The sequence below is a fragment of the Oncorhynchus gorbuscha genome, linkage group LG14, assembly GCF_021184085.1.
Source record: "Oncorhynchus gorbuscha isolate QuinsamMale2020 ecotype Even-year linkage group LG14, OgorEven_v1.0, whole genome shotgun sequence".
Lineage (NCBI taxonomy): Eukaryota > Metazoa > Chordata > Actinopteri > Salmoniformes > Salmonidae > Oncorhynchus > Oncorhynchus gorbuscha.
The window spans coordinates 43,094,171-43,118,169 of NC_060186.1; the positions used below are offsets into that span (position 1 = coordinate 43,094,171).

Consider the following 23,999-nt stretch of genomic DNA (forward strand, 5'->3'; position numbering starts at 1 on the left):
TGTCCAATTAATGACATAAAAAAGCTAAGTTAGGTAAAAATGAGGTATGTGGGTGATGATGATGCTTACAAACTATGAAAGGAAATAATTGGCTACCGTTGACACTTATTTTATTTAAATGAAATGTTGTTTTTAGAAAAGGGACATTTTTCCCAAGCACAGGGGTAACTGCATTTTATAAATGTTTATATACATTACGCATCAAATAGCTTAACAATGAGGAATAAAGTAGTCGGCTTGAGGATATTTTGAGCCACTATTTATCGTTGAGCTCAGCAGGTTTTGTCTGGCTAATAGCCTACACAAATTGGCTGCAATCAAGGTAAATTCAATTAAATCCAACTTGAAACTCCTCAAGGTCTTCTGAAGTCCTCCTTGCTGCTTCTCTCTCTGTCTCTATTTCTCACTCTTTCTCTTAGAAAAAATCCTCTATGTGTCTGTACTTGTCTCTCTCTTTCTATGTAGAGGCCTGTAGTAGCTACAGTATGTGACTGCGTCACCTTGCATTTTTGTATGCACATATTTTCACCATGGCTTGTAGGTCCAGGTTGCGGGCCCTACAGGCCCTACAGGCCCTACAGGCCTTTCCTGAGACATTATGAACTGAGCTTCACACATTGCTCTGCACACTATTTAAAATTAGTCTTGCATGATGAATGTGAAGCTATTCCAGAGACAAGGGACTCTTGATATTGCAATCACACAACTCAAACGCTGGTTCACCAGTGTGACCAAAATCTCAGAGCGCTTTATTTGTTTGAGCCTTCAAGAAATGTTGTCCACCAAATATGATAATCTGTTTGCATCTGCCAATTTATTGGCTGTTCAGTATCCAGATGACCTGTCCCAAAGCTTCCGATACAGTTTTTTCCAATTATATTTTTCCATTTTTTATTATGATTTATCAAGGGGTACTGCTGCACCCTCAGTACCACTACTGCCTGCGGCTATTTAAGGTTTGTCTATGTTGAAAAACATAATATCTGTGGTTGAAATATACTTTTTTACAAAACCACATCACAATACTGTACTTCGACGAAGATTTCACGTCACAATAAATTGACAAATTACGTTGAAACAACCTTGATTCAACTAGTTTGTGCCGAGTGGGGTAGCACCATATCATTAGCCATAGGAATGTCTACAGTACCTCATGTTGGCACTGGCCCATATACCTCATACTGAAATGTCATACTGTACATTGGGAGTGCTTTCCTAAAGTAATGCTGGCTGTCTACCGTACATCCTCGTTCTGCTTCAGTGTAGGTATTTGTAGGTTCAACTTGTCTTTTTTTGAACAACGGTTAGCGTGTTGTAATGTCATGGTGCTCACAAAGCAGACCGACAGCATCTGGTTACAATAGCAAATTAAAAGATAGTAAACAATACCGGGCCTGTTTTCCCTGAATTCCGCTGCCCTAATATACAGTAACAGTTCCTTATTTTTACTATTTTCTACATTTTAGAGTTATAGTGAAAACATCAAAACTATAAAAAACACATATGGAATCATGTAATAACCAAAAATATATTGTTATGCAGGTGAATGAGGACCCAAAAGCGACTTTAGAGTCTTTATTCCAGTAAATGGCAAAAGTAATAATCCTGGAAAACTCAAGAAGAAAACAAAACCGGAAAAAACTTAAATCCACTTGTAGTAACGAGGACAGACTGGAGACTCAACCATTGACTGCAGGTTGCTTCGGGAAGGCACCGACCGTAGCAGACTAAGACACCTGCTCACACGCAGCATCTGAAGGAGACAAGACACGACAGGGCGAGACAAGGACACAGCACAGCGAACATCATACAAGGATCCGACAAGGACAGAAGCGGAAAACAAGGGGAGAAATAGGGACTCTAATCAGAGGGCAAAATAGGGGACAGGTGTGAAAAGACTAAATGAGTGAGTTAGGAGAATGAGGAACAGCTGGGAGCAGGAACGGAACGATAGAGAGAAGAGAGAGAGGGAGGGGGAGTTAGAGGGATAGAAAAAGGGAACGAACCTAATAAGACCAGCAGGGGGAAACGAACAGAAGGGAAAGCACAAGGACAAGACAATATATGACAAAACATGACATATATTATAGCCACCCTTTGCCTCGACACAGCTTTGCACAATCTTGACATTCTCTCAACCAGCTTCATGAGGAATGCTTTTCCAATAGTCTTGAAGGAGTTCCCACATATGCTGAGCATTTGTTGGCTGCTTTTCCTTCACTCTGAGATCCAAATCATCCCAGACAATCTCAATTGGTTTAAGGTCAGGTGATTGTGGAGTCCAGGTAAAATGATGATGCACTCCATCACTCTCCTTCTTGGTCGAATTGCCCTTACACAGCCTGGAGGTGTGTTTTGGTTCATTGTCCTGTTTAAAAATGAATTTTAGTTCCACGAAGGGCAAACCAGATGGGACGGCGTATCGCTGCAGAATGCTGTGGTAGCCATGCTGGTTAAGGGTGCATTGAATTCTAAATAAATCACAGACAGTGTCACCAGCAAATCACCCTCCACACTATCACACCTCCTCCTCCATGCTTCACGGTGGGAACTACACATGCAGAGATCATCCATTCGCCTACCCTGCATGTCACAAAGACACGGTGGTTGGATCCAAAAACCTAAAATTTGGACTCATCAAACCATAGGACAGATTTCCACCACCCTAATGTCCACTGCTCATGTTTCTTGGCCCAAGCAAGTCTCTTCTTCATTTTAGGGTCCTTTAGTAGTGGTATCTTTGCAGCAATTTGACCATGAAGGCCTGATTCATGCAGTCTCCTCTGTACAGTTGATGGTGAGATGTGTCTGTACTTGAACTCTGAAGTATTTATTTGGGCTGAAATTTCTGAGGCTGGTAACTTTAATGAACTTATCCCCTGCAGTAGAGAAAGCTCTGGGTTTTCCTTTCCTGTGGCCGTCCTCATGAGAGCCAGTTTCATCGTAGTGCTTGTTGGTTTTTGCGACTACACTAGAATATACTTTCAAAGTTCTTTAAATTTTCATGTCTTAAGTAATGATGGACCGTAATTTCTCTTTGCTTATTTGAGCTGTTCTTGCCATAATATGGACTTTTTACTTGCTATATTGTATTTAATTTGCCACCATGGCCTTTTTTTGTCTTTACCTCCCTTATCTCACCTCATTTGCTCACATTGTATATAGACTTGTTTCAGTATGTTTGTTTTACTCCATGTGTAACTCTGTGTTGTTGTATGTGTCGAACTGCTTTGCTTTATCTTGGCCAGGTCGCAATTGTAAACGAGAACTTGTTCTCAACTTGCCTACCTGGTTAAATAAAGATGAAATAAATACAATAAAACAACACAACTGATTGCCTCAAACGCATGAAGAAGCAAAGAATTCCATAATTTTTACTTTTAACAAGTCACACCTGTTAATTGAAATTCATTCCTGGTGGTATATTCCACCTCGTGAAGCTGGTTGAGAGAATGCCAAGTGTACGCAAAGCTGTCATCAAGTCAAGAAGAATATCAAATTAAAAATATATTTTGATTTGTTTAACCCTTTTTTGATTACTACATGATTCCATGTGCGATATTTCATAGTTTTGATACTGTGAATAGTGAACGGTAGAAAAAACGGCAACATAAAAGTATTGAGTTGAGGTTGGTGTGCTGCTCTCCTCCAGCATTCTTATCTGAGAACAAAATATATTCTGCTACTGCAACACAAACCCCATAATCCTATGTTGAGACTTCTCAGAGCGCATCTAGCGGTGTGTGTCAAAAATATCTGCTCTACCCAGACGCCGATTTCCCTTTTAATTGGATTGGGAGAAAATGAGAAAGAATGAGAGGAAGAGAGAGAAAGAGTCAGGGGACCTGGAGGAGAGGTGGGGGAGAAGGAGGTGTAGTACATATTGAGTGCATGTTTTTTTTATTTTGAAAAGCACAAATTAGCTTCTCATAGGTTTATAGCAGGATATAAGGAGTTGACATATAGTTTGTGTGATGGAAGTGGTTGAAATACAGACCCATTGTTTTAGAAGTTTCCACATTGGTATTGTTGAGAGTGAAGATTAAATATTGAATTCTGCTTTGTAGAGGAGTGAGTAGACAACTCATGGAATCTCGGACAGTTCTTCCAGGTTCAACTCCTTTATCACAACATGATAGAAGTGTCGTGCTTCAAGCTAACACCTTGCCTAATCGGTAACACATCATTTGTATAGTCTGTACAGCATCTACAGATGGGATATTTACAGACTACCAGTAACATTTCAACTAACTTTCTACAAATCCCTACCCTTATTCTAACCCTAAACTTAACCCTTAGTCCTAACCCTTATTCTAACCCTAACCGCAACCGTAGCAAGCATTTGCTTATCAACAGATAGTTTGTTGATAGTATAGCCATCTGTATTTACAGATGGACTATCCAAATAAAGTGTGACCTACCTCGAGTTTCCCTTCCAGGAGAATGTGTTTTCACTCACTGTCTGAAGTAAGCCAGGACTGCTTCTTTCAGCTCAGTAGACCATTTCTGGGCAGAAGTGAATGGTTAAAACACACAGTGCTGAAGATAAACATACTATTATGGTAAGTGTACTACTGATTACTATTTGTATGTAGATATAATATATATTGTATATACTGGATATACAGTACCTTCAGAAAGTATTCACTCTCCTTGACTTTCTCCAAACAAAGTGTTATAGACTGAATTTAAAATGTCTTGAGTCAATAAGTATTTAACACCTTTGTTACGGCATTACTAAATAACTTCAGGAGTAAAAAATGTGCTTAATTGTCATGCCTGCTCCCGCTCTTCCCCCCTGGCACTCGAGGGCGCCTGGCTGCCCTGCATTACACACTCCTGCCACCATCATTACACACACCTGCCTTCCCTCGTCACACGCATCAGCAAATTATTGGACTCACCTGGACTCAATCACCTGTTTATTACCTCCCCAATATTTGTCAGTTCCCCAGCTCTGTTCCCCACTGCTGCATTGATTGTCTTTTACGTCTGTGTTTTACCCGGTTCTGACGCTGTTCCTGTTTTGTTTTCATGTCTGTTCCGATTAAATGTTGACTCCCCGTACCTGCTTCTCTTCTCCAGTGTCATTCCTTACAGAATGCAGCAGCCATCAACTGAAGCATCGGGGAGTGCTGGCGGTTCGGTTAAAGTCGGGTCCGGGGTTTTCCGCCGATGGAACCGGGGGTGCCTTAGCTGGATGATCGGGCTTCCATGCCCTAGCTGGCTCGAGAAGTTTCTTTGCCCCAGTTGGCTCAGAAGGTGCACATCCCAGGTCTCAGCAGGATCGTCAGATTTTTATGCCCAGCCGGCTCGCCAGGCTGCTACGCCACTGCCAGTTCGTCAGGATTTTATGCCCAGCCGGCTTGTCCAGCGCCAGTGCCTCAGCCAGCCCATTGGGCTCGCCCGGGTGGGACCCCAGGTGGCGCCCCTAAAGGGGAGGGGGGGGGGTACTGTCGTGCCTGCTCCTGCTCTTTCCCCCTTGTGCTCGAGGGCGCCAGGCTGCCCTGCAATTCCCTCGTCACGTGCATCAGAGAATTATTGGACTCACCTGGACTCAATCACCTGTTTATTACCTCCCCAATATTTGTAAATTTCCCAGCTCTGCTCTCCGCTGCTGCAGTGATTGTCTTACGTCTGTGTTTTACCCGGTTCTGACACTGTTCCAGTTCTGTTTTCATGTCTGTTCCGACTAAATGTTGTGACTCCCCGTACCTGCTTCTCTTCTCCAGTGTCATTCCTTACACTTAATAAGTCACGGAAAAGTTGCATAATTCTGGATTTTTAACAAAGCAGACACTGAATATCCCTTTCAGCATAGTGAAGATATTAAATGCACTTTGAATGGCGAATCAATACACACAGTTACTACAAATATAACAGCCATCCTTCCTAATTCAGTTTCAATAGAGGAAGGAAATTGCTCAAGGATTTCACCATGAGGCCAATGATGGCTTTGGAATAGTTACTGAGTTTAATAGCAACTTAAAATGGTTCAACAACCTGGTTACTCCACAATGCTAACCTAATTGAAAGAGTGAAAAGAAGGAAGCTTGTACGGAATACAAAAATTCCAAAACATGCATGTTTGCAAAAAGGTACTAAAGTAATATTGCAAAAATGTGGCAAAGCAATTAACTTTTTGTCCTGAATACAAAGTGTTATGTTTGGGGCAAATCCAATAAAACACATTACTGAGTACCACTCTCCATTTCTTCAAGCACAGTGGTGGCTGCATCATGTTATGGATATGCTTGTAATACTTCAGGACTGAGGAGTTTTTCATTACAAAAAAAAAACAGAATGGAGCTAAACACAGGCATAATCCTAGAGGAAAATCTGGTTCAATCTGCTTTCCAACAGACACTGAGAGGCAAATTCGCCTTTCGGCAGGACGGAGTTGCTTACCTAGAAGAACTTGAATGTGCCTGAGTGGCCGAGTTACAGTTTCGACTTTTGCTTGAAAATCTGTGGCAAAACTTGAGGGTTTTCTAGCTATGATCAACAATCAATTTGACAGAGCTTGAAGAATTTTAACAAGAATAATGGGAAAATATTGTACAATCAAGTTGTGCAAAGCTGTTGGAGACTTTCACACAAAGACTCAGACCTGTATGGCTTCCTAAGGTGATTCTAGCATGTATTGACTCAGGGGTGTGAATCCTTATGTAACTTAGATATTTAGTTTCACTTTGTCATTATGGGATATTATGTGTGTTATGCTGATGAATGAGGACCCAAAAGCGACTTAACAGAAACAGAGTCTTTATTCCAGTCTTTAACAAAAACGATAATCCTGGATATTATCTCAGGTAAATACAAAACAGGAAAACTGAAATCCTCTCGTCAGTAGAGAGGAACGACTGGAGACGCGACCACAGACTGCAGGTCGCTTCGGGAAGGCACAGGCCGTAGCTGACATAGACACCTGCTCACACGCAGCATCTGAAGAAGGCAAAAACACGACAGGGCGGAACAAGGACACAGAACAGCAAACATCAAACAAGGATCCGACAAGGACAGAAGCGGAAAACAGAGGGAGAAATAGGGACTCTAATCAGAGGGCAAAATAGGGGACAGGTGTGAAAGAGTAAATGAGGTAGTTAAGAGAATGAGGAACAGCTGGGAGCAGGAACGGAACGATAGAGAGAGAGAGAGAGAGAGAGAGAGGGAGAGAGAGGGATAGAAAGAGGGAAAGAACCTAATAAGACCAGCAGGGGGAAACGAATAGAAGGGGAAGCACAGGGACAAGACATGACAATCAATGACAAAACATGACAGTACCCCCCCACTCACCGAGCGCCTCCTGGCGCACTCGAGGAGGAACCCTGGCGGCAACGGAGGAAATCATTGATCAACAAACGGTCCAGCACGTCCCGAGAAAGAACCCAACTCCTCTCCTCAGGACCGTAACGGGAGACGATGAAGAGGGAATCTAGGGCTATTACGCTTATAAAAATGAGACACGGGTAGAGAACTGTAAGCGTTAGCGCAATCAGGACCAAACAGGCCAGGAGAGTAACAACTAGGGACAGACTGAGACACAGCAAGGCTAAGACCAGGAACAGGAGAGAGGCGGTGGCTGTGGACAGACTGAGACACAGCAAGTGCAGGAGCAGGACCAGGAGAGATGCGGTGGCAGGGGACAGACTGAGACACAGCAAGGCCAGGAGCAGAAGCAGAAAAAAAGTTACCGGACTTATTCTGCGCGCAGTCCGAACAAGCAGCCACGAAACGGCGCGTGTCACGCTCCTGAGTAGGCCACCAAAACCGCTGGCGAATAGAAGCAAGCGTACCCCGAACGTCGGGGTGGCCAGCTAACTTGGCAGAGTGAGCCCACTGAAGAACAGCCAGACGAGTAGAGACAGGAACTAATAAAAAGGTTACTAGGACAAGCGCGCGGCGACGCAGTGTGAGTGAGTGCTTGCTTGACCTGTCTCTCAATTCCCCAGACATTCAACCCGACAACACGCCCCTCAGGGAGAATCCCCTCGGGGTCGGTAGACGCTACAGAAGAACTGAAGAGACGGGATAAAGCATCAGGCTTGGTGTTCTTAGTACCCGGGCGATAAGAAATCACGAACTCGAAACGAGCGAAAAACTACGCCCAACGAGCTTGACGCGCATTGAGTCGTTTGGCAGAACGGATGTACTCAAGGTTCTTTTGGTCAGTCCAAACGACAAAAAGGAACGGTCGCCCCCTCCAACCACTGTCGCCATTCGCCTAGGGCTAAACGGATGGCGAGCAGTTCGCGGTTAGCCACATCATAGTTACGTTCCGACGGCGACAGGTGATGAGAAAAATACGCGCAAGGGTGGACCCCATCGTCAGTATGGGAGCGCTGGGACAGAATGGCTCCCACGCCCACCCCCGACGCGTCTACCTCGACAATGAACTGTTTAGTGACGTCAGGTGCAACAAGGATAGGAGCGGATGCAAAACGCTTCTTGAGGAGATCAGTACAACAATCATACGACCGGTGAGGAGGAAGGGAGGTGGCTCTAGACCGACTGAAGACCGTGCGCAGATCATGATATTCCTCCGGCCCTCCTGTCAAATCACCAGGTTCCTCCTGTGAAGAGGGAGCAGAAGAAACAGGAGGAATAGCAGACATTAAACATTTCACATGACAAGAAACGTTCCAGGAAAGGATATAATTACTAGACCAATCAAAAGAAGGATTATGACACACTAGCCAGGGATGACCCAAAACAACAGGTGTAAAAGGTGAACAAAAAATCAAAAAAGAAATGGTCTCACTATGGTTACCAGATACTGTGAGGGTTAAAGGTAGTGTTTCACATAATATACTGGGGAGAGGACTACCATCCAAGGCGAACATGACCGTGGGCTCCCTAACTGTCTGAGAGGAATGTCATGTTCCCGAGCCCAGGCTTCGTCCATAAAACAGCCCTCCGCCCCAGAGTCTATTAAAGCACTGCAGGAAGCTGCCGATCCGGTCCAGCGTAGATGGACCGGCAAGGTAGTACAGGTACTTGACGGAGAGGACAGAGTAGTAGCGCTTATCAGTCGCCCTCCGCTTACTGATGAGCTCTGGCCTTTTACTGGACATGAAATGACAAAATGACCAGCGGAACCGCAATAGAGACAGAGGCGGTTGGTGATTCTCCGTTCCCTCTCCTTAGTCGAGATGCGAATACCCCCCAGCTGCATGGGCTCAACACCTGAGTCAGTGGGGAAAAATGGTAGTGTCGGGGAGAGGGGGGACACAGTTAACGCGAGCTCTCTTCCATGAGCTCGGTGACGAAGATCTACCCGTCGTTCAATGCGAATAGCGAGTTCAATCAAAGAATCCACGCTGGATGGAACCTCCCGGGAGAGAATCTCATCCTTAACCTTAGCGTGGAGTCCCTCCAGAAAACGAGCGAGCAACGCCTGCTCGTTCCAGTTACTGGAGGCAGCAAGAGTGCGAAACTCTATAGAGTAATCCGTTATGGATCGATTACCTTGACATAGGGAAGACAGGGACCAGGAAGCTTCTTTCCCAAAAACAGAACGATCAAAAACCCGTATCATCTCCTCTTTAAAGTTCTGATACTCGTTAGTACACTCAACCCTTGCCTCCCAGATAGCTGTGCCCCACTCCCGAGCCCGTCCAGTAAGGAGTGATATGACGTAGGCGATCCGAGCAATACCCCTGGAGTACGTGTGGGGCTGGAGAGAGAACACTATATCACACTGGGTAAGGAACGAGCGACATTCAGTAGGCTCCCCAGAGTAGCACGGTGGGTTATTAATTCTGGGCTCCGGAGACCCGGAAGCCCAGGAGGTAACCGGTGGATGGAGGCGGCGATTGTGAATCTCCTCCGAGAGGCCGGAGACTTGGGCGGCCAGGGTCTCAACGGCATGTCGAGCAGCAGACAATTCCTGTTCGTGTCTTCCTAGCATCGCTCCCTGGAACTCGACAGCAGAGTAGAGAGAATCCGTAGTCGCTGGGTCCATTCTTGGTCGGATCCTTCTGTTATGCTGATGAATGAGGACCCAAAAGCGACTTAACAGAAACAGAGTCTTTATTCCAGTCTTTAACAAAAACGATAATCCTGGATATTATCTCAGGTAAATACAAAACAGGAAAACTGAAATCCTCTCGTCAGTAGAGAGGAACGACTGGAGACGCGACCACAGACTGCAGGTCGCTTCGGGAAGGCACAGGCCGTAGCTGACATAGACACCTGCTCACACGCAGCATCTGAAGAAGGCAAAAACACGACAGGGCGGAACAAGGACACAGAACAGCAAACATCAAACAAGGATCCGACAAGGACAGAAGCGGAAAACAGAGGGAGAAATAGGGACTCTAATCAGAGGGCAAAATAGGGGACAGGTGTGAAAGAGTAAATGAGGTAGTTAAGAGAATGAGGAACAGCTGGGAGCAGGAACGGAACGATAGAGAGAGAGAGAGAGAGAGAGAGAGAGGGAGAGAGGGAGGGGGAGAGAGAGGGATAGAAAGAGGGAAAGAACCTAATAAGACCAGCAGGGGGAAACGAATAGAAGGGGAAGCACAGGGACAAGACATGACAATCAATGACAAAACATGACAATGTGTAGATGAGTGTGAATTTATTTTATATTGATTCCCTTTTTAATTCAGCCTGTAACACAACAACATGTGGAATACGTGAAGAGGTATGTATACTTTCTGAAGGCACATCAGAATTATAGGTCTTTCAGAGTGTATTAGAAATTTAGAGTCAGGGGTCAGTAAAATGTCACTGTTTCTGCAATTTTTGTTCTATTACTTCCATAATGCCATTTAGTATCTTAATAATTATATATGAAATAAGATTTCACATTCTACTTTATGAGGATTCTGGATCCTGGTCCATACCAGCTGAACTATTGAGCTATATAATACTATTATTACCATAGTACAAGTTCTGCAGAAATTGAAAGAAGTTGTACTGAGGCTGTCCTAATATGTACACCATACACACACATATACAGTGCCTTCGGAAATTATTCAGAGCCCTTGACTTTTCCAAATGTTGTTACGGTTACAGCCTTAATGTAAAATGGATGAAAAATAAATAAATACTCAGCTACCTACACACATTACCCCATAATGACACAGTGAAAACAGATTTATGGACATTTTTGCACATTTATTAAAAATGTAAAACTGAAATACCTTTTGTACATAAGTATTCATAACCTTTGCAATGAGACTCGAAATTGAGTTCAGGTGCCTCCTGTTTCCATTGATCATCTTGATGTTTCAACAACTTGATTAGAGTCCAACTGTGGTGTATTCAATTGATTGGACATGATTTGGAAAGGCACACACCTGTCTATATAAGGTACCATAGCCAACAGAGCAAAAACCAAGCCATGAGGTGAAGGGAATTGTCCATTAGAGCTCTGAAACAGGGTTGTGTAAAGGCACACATTTGGGAAAGGGTACCAACAAATGTCTGCAGCATTGAAGGTCCCCAAGAACACAGTAGCCTCCATCATTCTTAAATGAAAGAAGTTTGGAACCACCAAGACTCTTCCTAGAGCTGGCCGCCCGGCCAAACTGAGCAATAGGGAGAGAAGGGCCTTGGTCAGGGAGGTGACCAAGAACCAATCGTCACTCTGACAGAGTTCTAGAGTTCCTCTGTGGAGATGGGAGAACCTTCCAGAAGGAGAGGGGCCAGACGGAGGCCACTTCTCAGTAAAATGCACATGACAGCCAAGATCATGAGAAACAATACTCTCTGGTCTGAAACAAAAATGTAACTCTTTGGCCTGAATGCCAAACGTCACTGACCAGGATGTCTTGCTCCCAGGCAGACTAAATAACTTTTTTGCTCGCTTTGAGGACAATACAGTGCCACTGATATGGCCCGCAACCAAAACATGCAGACTCTCCTTCACTGCAGCCGACATGAGTAAAACATTTAAACGTGTTAACCCTCGCAAGGCTACAGGCCCAGACGGCATCCCCAGCCGCGCCCTCAGAGCATGCGCAGACCAGCTGGCTGGTGTGTTTACGGACATATTCAATCAAACCTTATCCCAGTCTGCTGTTCCCACCTACTTCAAGAGGGCCACCATTGTTCCTGTTCCCAAGAAACTGAGCTAATCATGAAGTGCTTTGAGAGACTAGTCAAGGAACATATCACCTCCACCCTACCTGACACCCCAGACCCACTCCAATTTGCTTACCGCCCAAATAGGTCCACAGACGATGCAATCTCAACCACACTGCACACTGCCCAAACCCATCTGGACAAGAGGAATACCTATGTGAGAATGCTGTTCATCGACTACAGCTAAGCATTTAACACCATAGTACCCTCCAAACTCGTCATCAAGCTCGAAACCCTGGGTCTCAACCCCGCCCTGTGCAACTGGGTACTGGATTTCCTGACGGGCCGTCCCCAGGTGGTGAGGGTAGGTAACAACATCACCACCCCACTGATCCTGAACACTGGGGCCCCACAAGGGTGCGTTCTGAGCCCTCTCCTGTACTCCCTGTTCAGCCACGACTGCGTGGCCATGCACGTCTCCAACTCAATCATCAAGTTTGCGGACGAGACTACAGTGGTAGGCTTGATTACCAACAACGACGAGACGGCCTACAGGGATGAGGTGAGGGTCCTCGGATTGTGGTGTCAGCAAAATAACCCCACACTCAATGTCAACCAAACTAAGGAGATGATGGACTTCAGGAAACAGCAGAGGGAGCACCCCCCTATCCACATCGATTGGGCAGTAGTGGAGAGGGTAGTAAGTTTTAAGTTCCTCGGCATACACATCACAGACAAACTAAATTGGTCCACCCACACAGACAGCATCGTGAAGAAGACACAGGAGCGCCTCTTCAACCTCAGGAGGCTGAAGAAATTCGGCTTGTCACCAAAAGCACTCACAAACTTCTACAGATACACAATCGAGAGCATCCTGTCAGGCTGTATCACCGCCTGGTATGGCAACTGCTCCGCCCACAACCGTAAGGCTCTCCAGAGGGTAGTGAGGTCTGCACAACGCATCACTGGGGGCAAACTACCTGCCCTCCAGGACACCTACACCACCCGATGTCACAGGAACGCCATACAGATCATCAAGGACAACAACTACCCGAGCCACTGCCTGTTCACCCCGCTATCATCCAGAAGGCGCGGTCAGTACAGGTGCATCAAAGCAAGGACCGAGAGACTGAAAAACAGCTTCTATCTCAAGGCCATCAGACTGTTAAACAGCCACCACTAACATTGAGTGGCTGCTGCCAACACACTGACTCAACTCCAGCCACTTGAATAATGGGAATTGATGGAAATTGATGTAAAATATATCACTAGCCACTTTAATTAAACAATGCTACTTAATATCATGTTTACATACCCTACATTATTCATCTCATATGTATATGTATATACTGTACTCTATATCATCTATTGCATCTTTATGTAATACATGTATCACTAGCCACTTTAAACTATGCCACTTTGTTTACATACCCTACATTACTCATCTCATATGTATATACTGTACTCGATACCATCTACTGCATCTTGCCTATACCGTTCTGTACCATCACTCAATCATATATCTTAATGTACATATTATTTATCCCTTTACACTTGTGTGTATAAGGTAGTAGTTTTGGAATTGTTAGGTTAGATTACTTGTTGGTTATTACTGCATTGTCAGAACTAGAAGCACAAGCATTTCGCTACACTCAAATTAATATCTGCTAACCATGTGTATGTGACAAATAAATTTGATTTGATTTTGATTTGATTTGAAACCTGGAACCATCCCTACGGTGAAGCATGGTGGTGGCAGCATCATGCTTTGGGGATGTCTTTCAGCGGCAGGGACTGGGAGACTAGTCAGGATGGAAGCTGAACAGAGAAAAGTACAGAGAGATCTTTGATGCCTGCTCCAGGGTTCAACCTTCCAACAGGACAACAACCGTAAGCACACAGCCAAGATAACGCAGGAGTGGCTTTGGGACAAGTCTCTGAATGTCATTGAGTGGCCCAGCCAGAGCCTAAACTTGAACCCGATCGAACATTTCTGAAGAGACCTGAAAATAGCTGTGCAGCAGCGCTCCCCATCCAACCTGACTGAGCTGGAGAGGATCTGCAGAGAAGAATGGAAGAAACTCACCAAATACAGGTGTGCCAAGCTTGTAGCATCATACCCAAGAAGACTGGAGGCTATAATCGCTGCCAAAGGTGCTTCAACAAAGTACTGAGTATTTGTTTTTACCTTTTTGGGATAAGGGGAAGCATTTTCACTTTTGGATGAATAGCGTTCCCAGACTGAACTACCTCCTACTCTGTCCCAGATGCTAATATATGCATAGTATTATTAGTATTGGATGTGAAATACTCTGAAGTTTCTAAAACTGTTTGAATGATGTGTATGAGTATAACAGAACTCATATGGCAGGCAAAAACCTGAGAAGAAATCCAAACAGGAAGTGAGAAATCAATTTTCAAAACAGTGCCTCTTGAAATCCCAGTGTGATATGAATGAGGATGCACTCCCTAGGGCTTCCACTAGATGTCGCCGTCTTTGGAAACTGGTTTGAGGATTCTACTATAAACGAGGGGCTCATCATAGCTCTTTGAGTGAGTGGTCTGGCAGAGAGCCTCGGTCTCATGACACGTGCTCCCGACAGAGTTTGCTCTCGTTCCAATGCATTTCTTCAGACAATGAAATTCACCGGTTGGAACCTTGTTGATGATTTATGTTAAAAACATCCTAAAGATTGATTGTATACATCATTTGACTTGTTTCTACGGACTTTAATGGCATTTTTTGAGTTTTTGTCTGGAGGAATTGCTCGCGCCTCATGAAGATGGATTACTGGGCTAACAACAAGTGGCTAAATGATGGGCTTTATGGAACTTTATGGAACAAATCAAAATGCATCTTTTATCAATGGTTATTATTAGTATTTCTGCAAAATTACCAGATGTTTTGGAATCAAAATATTACTGCAAGTAACGAGCCAATGTAAACTGAGATTTTGGGATATAAATACGCACATTATCGAACAAAGCATACATGTATTGTGTAACATGATGTCCTATGTGTGTCACCTGATGCAGATCATCAAAGGTTAGTGATTAATGTTATTTATAGTTCTGCTTTTTGCGACTCCTATCTTTAGCTGGAAAATGGCTGTGTGTGTTTTTGTGACTTTACTCTGACCTAACATAATCATATGTTGTGCTTTCGCTGTAAAGCATTTTTGAAATTGGGCACGATGGGTAGATTAACAAGATGTTTATCTTCCATTTGCTGTATTGGACTTGTTAATGCGTGGAAGTTACATATTTCAAAAAATATTTTTGAATTTCACGTGCTGCCTTTTCAGCGGAACCACTTGCCTAGAAAGGTTAAATAAATTAGCACAAACATTTCTAAAACACAATTTCTGCTTTGTCATTATGAGGTATTGTGTGTAGATTGATGAGGGGGAAAAAACATTTAGAGGAAGGCTATAACCTTGCCCATATTGATACAGATGAAAGATGGTATTACAGGCAATTTAACTTCTTGGTGACAGGGGGGCAGTATTGAGTAGCTTGGATGAATAAGGTGCCCAGAGTAAACTGCCTGCTACTCTGTCCCAGATGCTAATATATGCATATTATTAGTAGTATTGGATAGAACACACTCTGAAGTTTCTAAAACTGTTTGAATGATGTCTGTGAGTATAACAGAACTCATATGACAGGTGAAAACCTGAGACAAATCCAACCAGGAAGTGGGAAATCTGAGGTTTGTAGTTTCATTTAAGTGATTGCCTATCCAATATACTGTGTCTATACTGTGTCTACTTCCCAAGGCTTACAGCAGATGTAAACAGTCTTTAGAAAGTGCTTTGAGGCTTCTATTGTGGAAGGGTGTCGAATAAGAGCTGTTTCAACAAGGACTAAGCTGAGGCCAATCAGTTGTTTACTGCGCGGTCTCGCGGCGCTCCGTTCCTTCTTTTCCCTCTGTAATGAATACGCTATTGTCCGGTTGGAATATTATTGAAGATTTATTTTAAAAAGACCCCTAAGAATTGATTGTAAACATCGTTTGACATGTTTCTACAAACTGTACTGGAACTCTTTTGACTTTTCGTCTGGATTTTGCGCTCGCACATTGTGCCTTTGGAAGAGTGAACTAAACGTGCAAACAAAACGGATGTATTTGGAAATAAATATGGACGTAATCGAACAAAACAAACATTTATTGTGGAAGTGGGAGTCCTGGGAGTGCATTCCGATGAAGATCAGCAAAGGTAAATTAAGATTTTTAATGCTATTTATGACTTTTGTTGACTCCACAATTTGTCAGGTAACTGTATGGCTTGCTTTTGTGGCTGAGCCTGTTCTCAGATTATTGAATATTGTGCTTTTGTCATAACGCTTTTTTGAAATCTGACACAGTGGTTGCATTAAGAACAAGTTTATCTTTAATTCTTTGTAAAACATGTATCTTTCATCAAAGTTTATCTGGATGTTTTGGAGGCATTTCTGAACATGGCGCTAATGTAGACTGAGGTTTTTGGATATAAAAATGAACTTGATCGAACAAAACATACATGTATTGTGTAACATTGAGTCCAGGGAGTTTCATCTGATGAAGATCGTCAAAGGTGTGTGATTCATTTTATCTATATTTCTGCTTTTTGTGACACCTCTCTTTGGTCGGAAAATGTCTGAATGCTTTCTGTGACTAGTTGCTGACCTAACATAATGATATGTTCTGCTTTCGCCGAAAAGCCTTTTTGAAATCGGACACTGTGGTTGGATTAACAAGAAGTGTATCTTTAAAATGGTGTAAAATACTTGTATGGTTGAGGAATTGTAATTATGAGATTTCTGTTGTTTTGAATTTGGCGCCCTGCACTTTCACTGGCTGTTGGCGATGTGGGACGCTAGCGTCCCGAACGATCCCAGAGAGGTTAAAAGACTGTTGTTGGACCTAAAAGTCTTCAAGATGTTTTTAAGGAGAAAGAGAATAATGTGGCCTTCAAGGTGGATAGCAAGAAAAAGAACTGGTGAAAGGTGAATGGGAAGGGAATAAAAAAACATGTTTGGAATACGGTACATTAAAAACAATTACAAAAGTTAAGGCTGGGAATGGGGCTTATGTTTGTTTTTGTCCAGATCACTGTCTTAAATTAAGGTGCTGTTGCAAGTATCAAGTAAGACTATTTTGAAAACCTAAGTGCTAGGACTGTGTTTAAATAATGTCCTGAAGAGGTGCTTTCAGCAGAACATTGACAGTGCATCAATTGTCTGAAATATGTCAATTTTGTTAAGTTAACAACTGTCGGATAAACAACTGCAAATGCCTTTAATTTCCTATCAGATTTTTTTTAGAACTGTCTTTCAGTCTACGTTATGGTTTGCACATTTCTTAAACATTGTTATAACTGTAAGGATAACTTTGTATTTGTCTTGGTATTTATTCTGATAAGAGAAAAAGAAGACTGTGAAAATGAATAAATCATGTCAATATTGATTACATTTACATTTACATTTAAGTCATTTAGCAGACGCTCTTATCCAGAGCGACTTACAAATTGGTGCATTCACCTTATGACATCCAGTGGGACAGTCACTTAACAATAGTGCATCTAAAACTTAGGGGGGGGTGGGGTGAGAGGGATTACTTAACCTATCCTAGGTATTCCTTAAAGAGGTGGGGTTTCAGGTGTCTCCGGAAGGTGGTGATTGACTCCGCTGTCCTGGCGTCGTGAGGGAGTTTGTTCCACCATTGGGGGGGCCAGGGCAGCGAACAGTTTTGACTGGGCTGAGCGGGAGCTGTACTTCCTCAGTGGTAGGGAGGCGAGCAGGCCAGAGGTGGATGAACGCAGTGCCCTTGTTTGGGTGTAGGGCCTGATCAGAGCCTGGAGGTACTGAGGTGCCGTTCCCCTCACAGCTCCGTAGGCAAGCACCATGGTCTTGTAGCGGATGCGAGCTTCAACTGGAAGCCAGTGGAGAGAACGGAGGAGCGGGGTGACGTGAGAGAACTTGGGAAGGTTGAACACCAGACGGGCTGCGGCGTTCTGGATGAGTTGAAGGGGTTTAATGGCACAGGCAGGGAGCCCAGCCAACAGCGAGTTGCAGTAATCCAGACGGGAGATGACAAGTGCCTGGATTAGGACCTGCGCCGCTTCCTGTGTGAGGCAGGGTCGTACTCTGCGGATGTTGTAGAGCATGAACCTACAGGAACGATAGTTCGTTACTTGTAAAATATAATATAGGCCTATGAATATATGAAATGTGTATACAAATTCATCACACTACTCAAAAGACTGGTAAATAATTTAATTGCAAAAGGGTATTTTAAAAATATTTCTACAAGAATGCATTTTTTTTAATCAATTTGTTGTTTTGTCTGCACCATCATTAAATATATCTCAATGCTTTCAAAGAGGAACAAAATAACTGCAAATCTCAAAGGTTTCTTCCTTTTCCTCTCACTATACATATACAACACTTGTAAACATCTCACTTTTTTCGATATGTATTTGGAAAGTGAAGAGAAGACAGGCATATTAAGTGAGTTTGTTTAATTTTTGTATATATATTTATATAAAACAGAGACAGATGAAGAAAAACATTTCTGAAAAATATTCTACCGGAAGATGTTAGGGGTTAAAAGTCGTGGGGTTAGATGGGGTGGCGTGTGGAAGGATTAGGGGGTAGGTAGAGGAATGTGAGGCGAGTGTTAACTCCGTATACTTTCAGAGAGATGGGGTGATTGGCACAGAGAGAGATACTGTGTCTACCATAAATGTATAGGGTGCGGACTGGATTGGTTCAGTAGAAAATTACAATACTATCACCTATATCCACACACACACACACACACACACACACACACACACACACACACACACACACACACACACACACACACACACACACACACACACACACACACACACACACACACACACACACACACACACACACACACACACACACACACACACACACACACACACACACACACTCCATTCAAATGTCAGCGCTAAGCAGAGATACTGGTCTGTAAGATATGATTACAAAAACACAAAATGATGAACAATCGTCAACTCTTGACAATTCAAGGTCCTAAGTATGAAACATCCGTTAGGACCATCTCCCTACAGTGTGAAAAATCTATTTGTTCCAACAATATGTTCAGAGTTGATGTGCAAAGCATTTAATCATTTTAAGATATGTAGCTGCAGCATCAGAGCTCATCACTCATTCAGCTTTTTTCCCCCCCAAAGCAAAACCAAGACCTAGCACAGCATGTGCAACAAATCAATAGTTCAACCTAGCGCTGAGCTGCCATTTTTCATGAATGGGCATGTCAAACATCTGATTGTATTCAGCCTTCTCCATTGTTCACATTCATCATCCGAGTTCTATTAAGTCAATGTCCTAGCTGATGTAGAATTTCTACCTCACCTCACGTTGAGAGCATTATTGTTGTTATCACTATCATTATCGTACAGTGCAACTTTTTCGGGTTAGTAAGCCCTTACATGGGACTCGTTGAACTGGAAATGCCTCTATTTTAAAAGAAGATTAAATGAAATCAAAATAAGGAACAGATTTTTGCATAATATCCTTGATGCTTCATAGGTTTCAAAAGAAAGTCTAAAAGAGTAATATGGCAAGACTTGATGCACGGTAGACAACAGAAACTGTCTGGAAAATAATCTGTGGGGACCAGCACTGCAAGTACCACACTGCCTACTACAGGTGGTTCATCCCATCCCTCAGCCCCCATCCCCTCTCCCCTCCAACTATAACACTGATGGTACGGGGATGCAGCTGCTATCATTTACAATGAGCGCTCCAGATTGCTGCCTGTCTCCAGGCCAAGGTTGTTGGTCCCCGCACTGTACTAATCAGGCAGAGCCGCAGAGCCTAGACAGAATGATTGCAGCCTGAACAGGAAATAAATACAGATAATCATAGGCCGTCCATCCGTATGTCTGCGCTGGACTGTGAATGTATCCCTCGGAGCAGCAGATTGGCCACTGCATTAATCAGTCTGACAAACCGGGTCCAAGGGGCCACTTCTCTGAAAAAAAGTGGACTAGGGCCCAATCACGGAGGTGCACACACGCTGAGCCCCTTGACGGAGCTCCGTCTACAGACCCATCGGTTTAAGAATGGTCTCTGTCACAGAGCTATACAGTGGGGGTAACGGACAATATCGAGATGTACAAACACACTTTTCAATAAAATCTCCATCGACCATTGGGTGTGTCAACTGTAACTGTGTCAGGAAGTTTCATTTGCATAAAGGTGCATGGAAGACAACTACTGACAAGTTCACATGGCTACACAATATAATCTTCTTTACAGATGATTGAGAGAAGGAATGGTACAGCTAAAGATCCAGTCTTGGCGGTCACCAATACAATTTGACCTGAAACACAAGCTCAATATACCCACTAACACACGGAAACATACACTTGAAAGGAGAGGGAGGTTGTTGGTGCAGAGTGTATACCCCTCATGGTCTAACCACCGTTTACCCCTTGAAATGCTAAAATCATTGCAGCTGTCCCTAACTTCTCTCTACCTTTCCCTTCCTCACATTCTCTCTCTCTCATTCTATTCGTCTTCAATCCCTCGCTATCTGCTCATTTCACTCAAAATCAAACGACATCTCACAACAACACTTTCCCAGTTTCTCAAATAGCATTTTGTTTTCATGTTATTTATCTTATTTTTTGTTACAAAACATTACAGGCTGTTTAGAACAACAACAAAAATACATTATCCAATTTCATATGCACATTTTTATAATAATCAATAATTTGCCGAATCCTCTTGGGTCTTTTCGTTTCCTCTTGATTGTTCTTTAGAATAAGTCCACAGTTCGAATGGCCTCTTGTCCAAGTGGGGAGAAAAATAAATACACTGGGTGGAAGTATAGAAATTTAGCTAAAGTTTTAGATACATTATTTATCCAGGTATTAGTAAAAAGAAAGTTACGGTGTCTTTCGTGGTTGCCCTTAGTTTTTGTACGATGCATATATATTTCCAAATGTTTGGATTTCAATAAAAAAATGTTAACAGTTGTCCACAGAATATAGTGTAATTGTTTCCGATATATTTGTTGCTTCTTGTCACTGTTCAGTTCATGCGTTAATTCTCCATGGTGGTGATGTAGCTGAAGCTGTATTGTACAGTATTTTGTTACACTCATACATTCGCATACACACAAACACACATACATACTCACGCACAAACACAAGCACACACAAAAGGCTGGTCGGTCTTTGTATTGAGTTGCCACAGTCCTCGCCTAGCTCCTCCCTCCTCCATCACACAAAGCGTCCAACAGGAGTACTTAGCACTGACCAGCCATCTTGAAACACAAATCTCCCCAAAGTGATGGAACAGAAAAACATAAATGGAAGGCTGATGTAAACAAATTAACAGCAATTCTTATAGTAAGAAAAACACAATTGATGACACAAAATGAACCAATGGTCCCAAACTTTGAGAACATCCTGAGTGTGAGTTCCCCCAGGTTTTAGAAAAAGGTTGGTTCCATACCTGGTTAAGCCAAACTAATGTGGCCAGCTCCAGCAGCTCTCATTTGACCTCTGTGACCCTCTGATTTGCCCTGTTCCTCCACGTCCTTCTTAGGCATGTGCCCTTGTACATAATAATACACCTTCAATATGAAGATGGGGAATAACACACACACCAACAAGAAAACAATTTCTATCGTTTTCATTTATCATCTTGGTGTCCAAACACTTTTTTTGTGTGCAAACGCTCGTTCACGTTTCCTGCTTTTTGAAACACTTTATACTCCGTGTTCATCCTTTTACAACTGTAATGTTCGTCAGGGGGCTTTCGACAGATGTTGGGGTAGGGTCAAGGTTCAAGGAGATAGATTTTCACAGGAGGAAGACTAAGTTCAGGATACAAGAGGTGGGAGGGGAGGGTTTAAGTCCTGGCCAACCTCACAAACACACACGCACGCATGCAAACATCACCCCACACTGAAACAAGTGAGGCACGCATGGGTTATGGGTTCTCTGTCTTGTCTATAGACATTTGTTTTTTTACAAAATAATCCTGTTTAAAGTCTTATCGAATGGAAAAACATTGGACTAATAATGTGGAACACAAACATAAAATGATGGCGTGGAAGAAAAATAAGATAAACACAAGTTCGAGACACTGCAAGCCAGTTTTGATCTCGTCTGATTGGCAGAGATGGTCAGGCAGCTAGGGTTTCCTATTGGCTCTCTCTCTGGCACAGTTCCTCCCCATTCTGTCTGTCTGTTGGTCCATCTCAGACCTGGACAGGCAGTGTTTGGTTCATCTGTAGTCTCATGTCCTGAATGCTGCCTAGAATCTTCTTCTGGTGGCCGGCCAATGTCACTCCTATCCGAAGAAGGTCTCTGAGAAGAGAGAGAGAGAGAGAGAGAGAGAGAGAGAGAGAGAGAGAGAGAGAGAGAGAGAGAGAGAGAGAGAGAGAGGTCAGGCATAAGCATAAACAAAAATAGGTCTACTTGAACTCAAATAATTTTTCTGGTCAGGAAAACATTGGGCCCTAGACATGGAGTCCTAAGCACGCCTTTCCTACTCACTTCTCAGTATTTGGTATTCAGACACGTAACGCGCTCTACAGGTGTGGCTACCTTGCACGATCTGAATAAATGTAATTCAACCTGCTGAAAACCCTCACACTTGCTGGCCAACATATTTTTTCTTGTGGAGTTTTCATTCAATAGGCACCCCTTTAAATACGGTGTAGCTTTAAGTTAGATTTTTTTTCGACAGACTATAATATATTAATTGAGAGAATGGGTTAAATATTGGCTCTCTCTCAGGGGTGCGTGCTCAGTCCCCTCCTGTACTCCCTGTTCACTCATGACTGCAAGGCCAGCCACGACTCCAACACCATCTTTACATTTACAGATGACACAACAGTGGCCTGATCACCGACAACGACGAGACAGCCTATAGGGAGGAAGTCAGAGACCTGACTGTGTGGTGCCAGGACAACAACCTCTGCCTCAACGTGATCAAGACTAAGGAGATGATTGTGGACTACAGGAAAAAGAGGACCGAGCACACCCCCATTCTCATCCACGGGGCTGCAGTGGAGCAGGTTGAGAGCTTCAAGTTCCTTGGTGTCCACATCACCAACAAACTAACATGGTCCAAGCACATCAAGACAGTTGTGAAGAGGGCACAACAAAACCTATTCCCCCTCAGGAGGCTGAAAAGATTTGGCATGGGTCCTTAGGCCCTCAAAAGATTCTACAGCTGCACCATCGAGAGCATTGGTTGCATCACTGCCTGGTATGGCAACTGCTCGGCCTCCGACCACAAGGCACTACGAACAGCCTAGTACATCAAGCTTCTATCCAGGACCTCTATACCAGGCAGTGTTAGAGGAAGGCCCAAAAAAATTGTCAAAGACTCCAGCCACCCAAGTCATAGACTGTTCTTTCTGCTACCGCACGGCAAGCGGTACCGGAGCACCAAGTCTAGGTCCAAGAGGCTTCTAAACAGCTTCTACCCCCAAGCCATAAGACTCCTGAACATCTAGTCAATGGCTACCCAGACTATTTGCAGAGCGCCCCCCCCTCTCACCCCTTCTTTACACCACTGCTACTCTCTGTTTTCATCTATGCATAGTCACTTTAATAACTCTACCTACATGCACATCCTACCTAACATAACCAGTGCCCCCCGCACATTGACTCTGTATCGGTACCCCCCCTGTATATAGTCTCGCTATTGTTATTTCACTGCTGCTCTTTAATTACTTGTTACTTTTATCTCTTATTCTTATCTGTATTTTTTTAACTGCATTGTTGGTTAGGGGCTCATAAGTAAGCACTTCACTGTAAGGTGAACCTGTTGTATTCGGCGCATGTCACTAATCAAATTTGATTTGATGTGAAAATATATCCATATTCATCTCCTTTATGAATGAAAGAAAGGATACAGTGGTTTAATTAATTCTGAAATTGCCACATTCAGTTTTTCAA

General features: G+C 43.4%; 1 protein-coding gene across 10 annotated transcripts in view; it reads right to left on the minus strand.

Moving 5' to 3' along the window:
* Positions 1–20,676: 20,676 nt before the first annotated feature.
* Positions 20,677–23,999, minus strand: part of LOC123994952 (ephrin type-B receptor 3-like) — a 98,923-nt gene continuing 95,600 nt past the window's right edge. For all 10 annotated transcript variants that reach the window (XM_046298097.1, XM_046298096.1, XM_046298093.1 and 7 more), the window contains one exon: positions 20,677–22,397. In XM_046298097.1, coding sequence (XP_046154053.1) covers positions 22,289–22,397 — 109 coding nt within the window. In that variant the 3' untranslated portion in view covers positions 20,677–22,288. The remainder of the gene's footprint in view (positions 22,398–23,999) is intronic.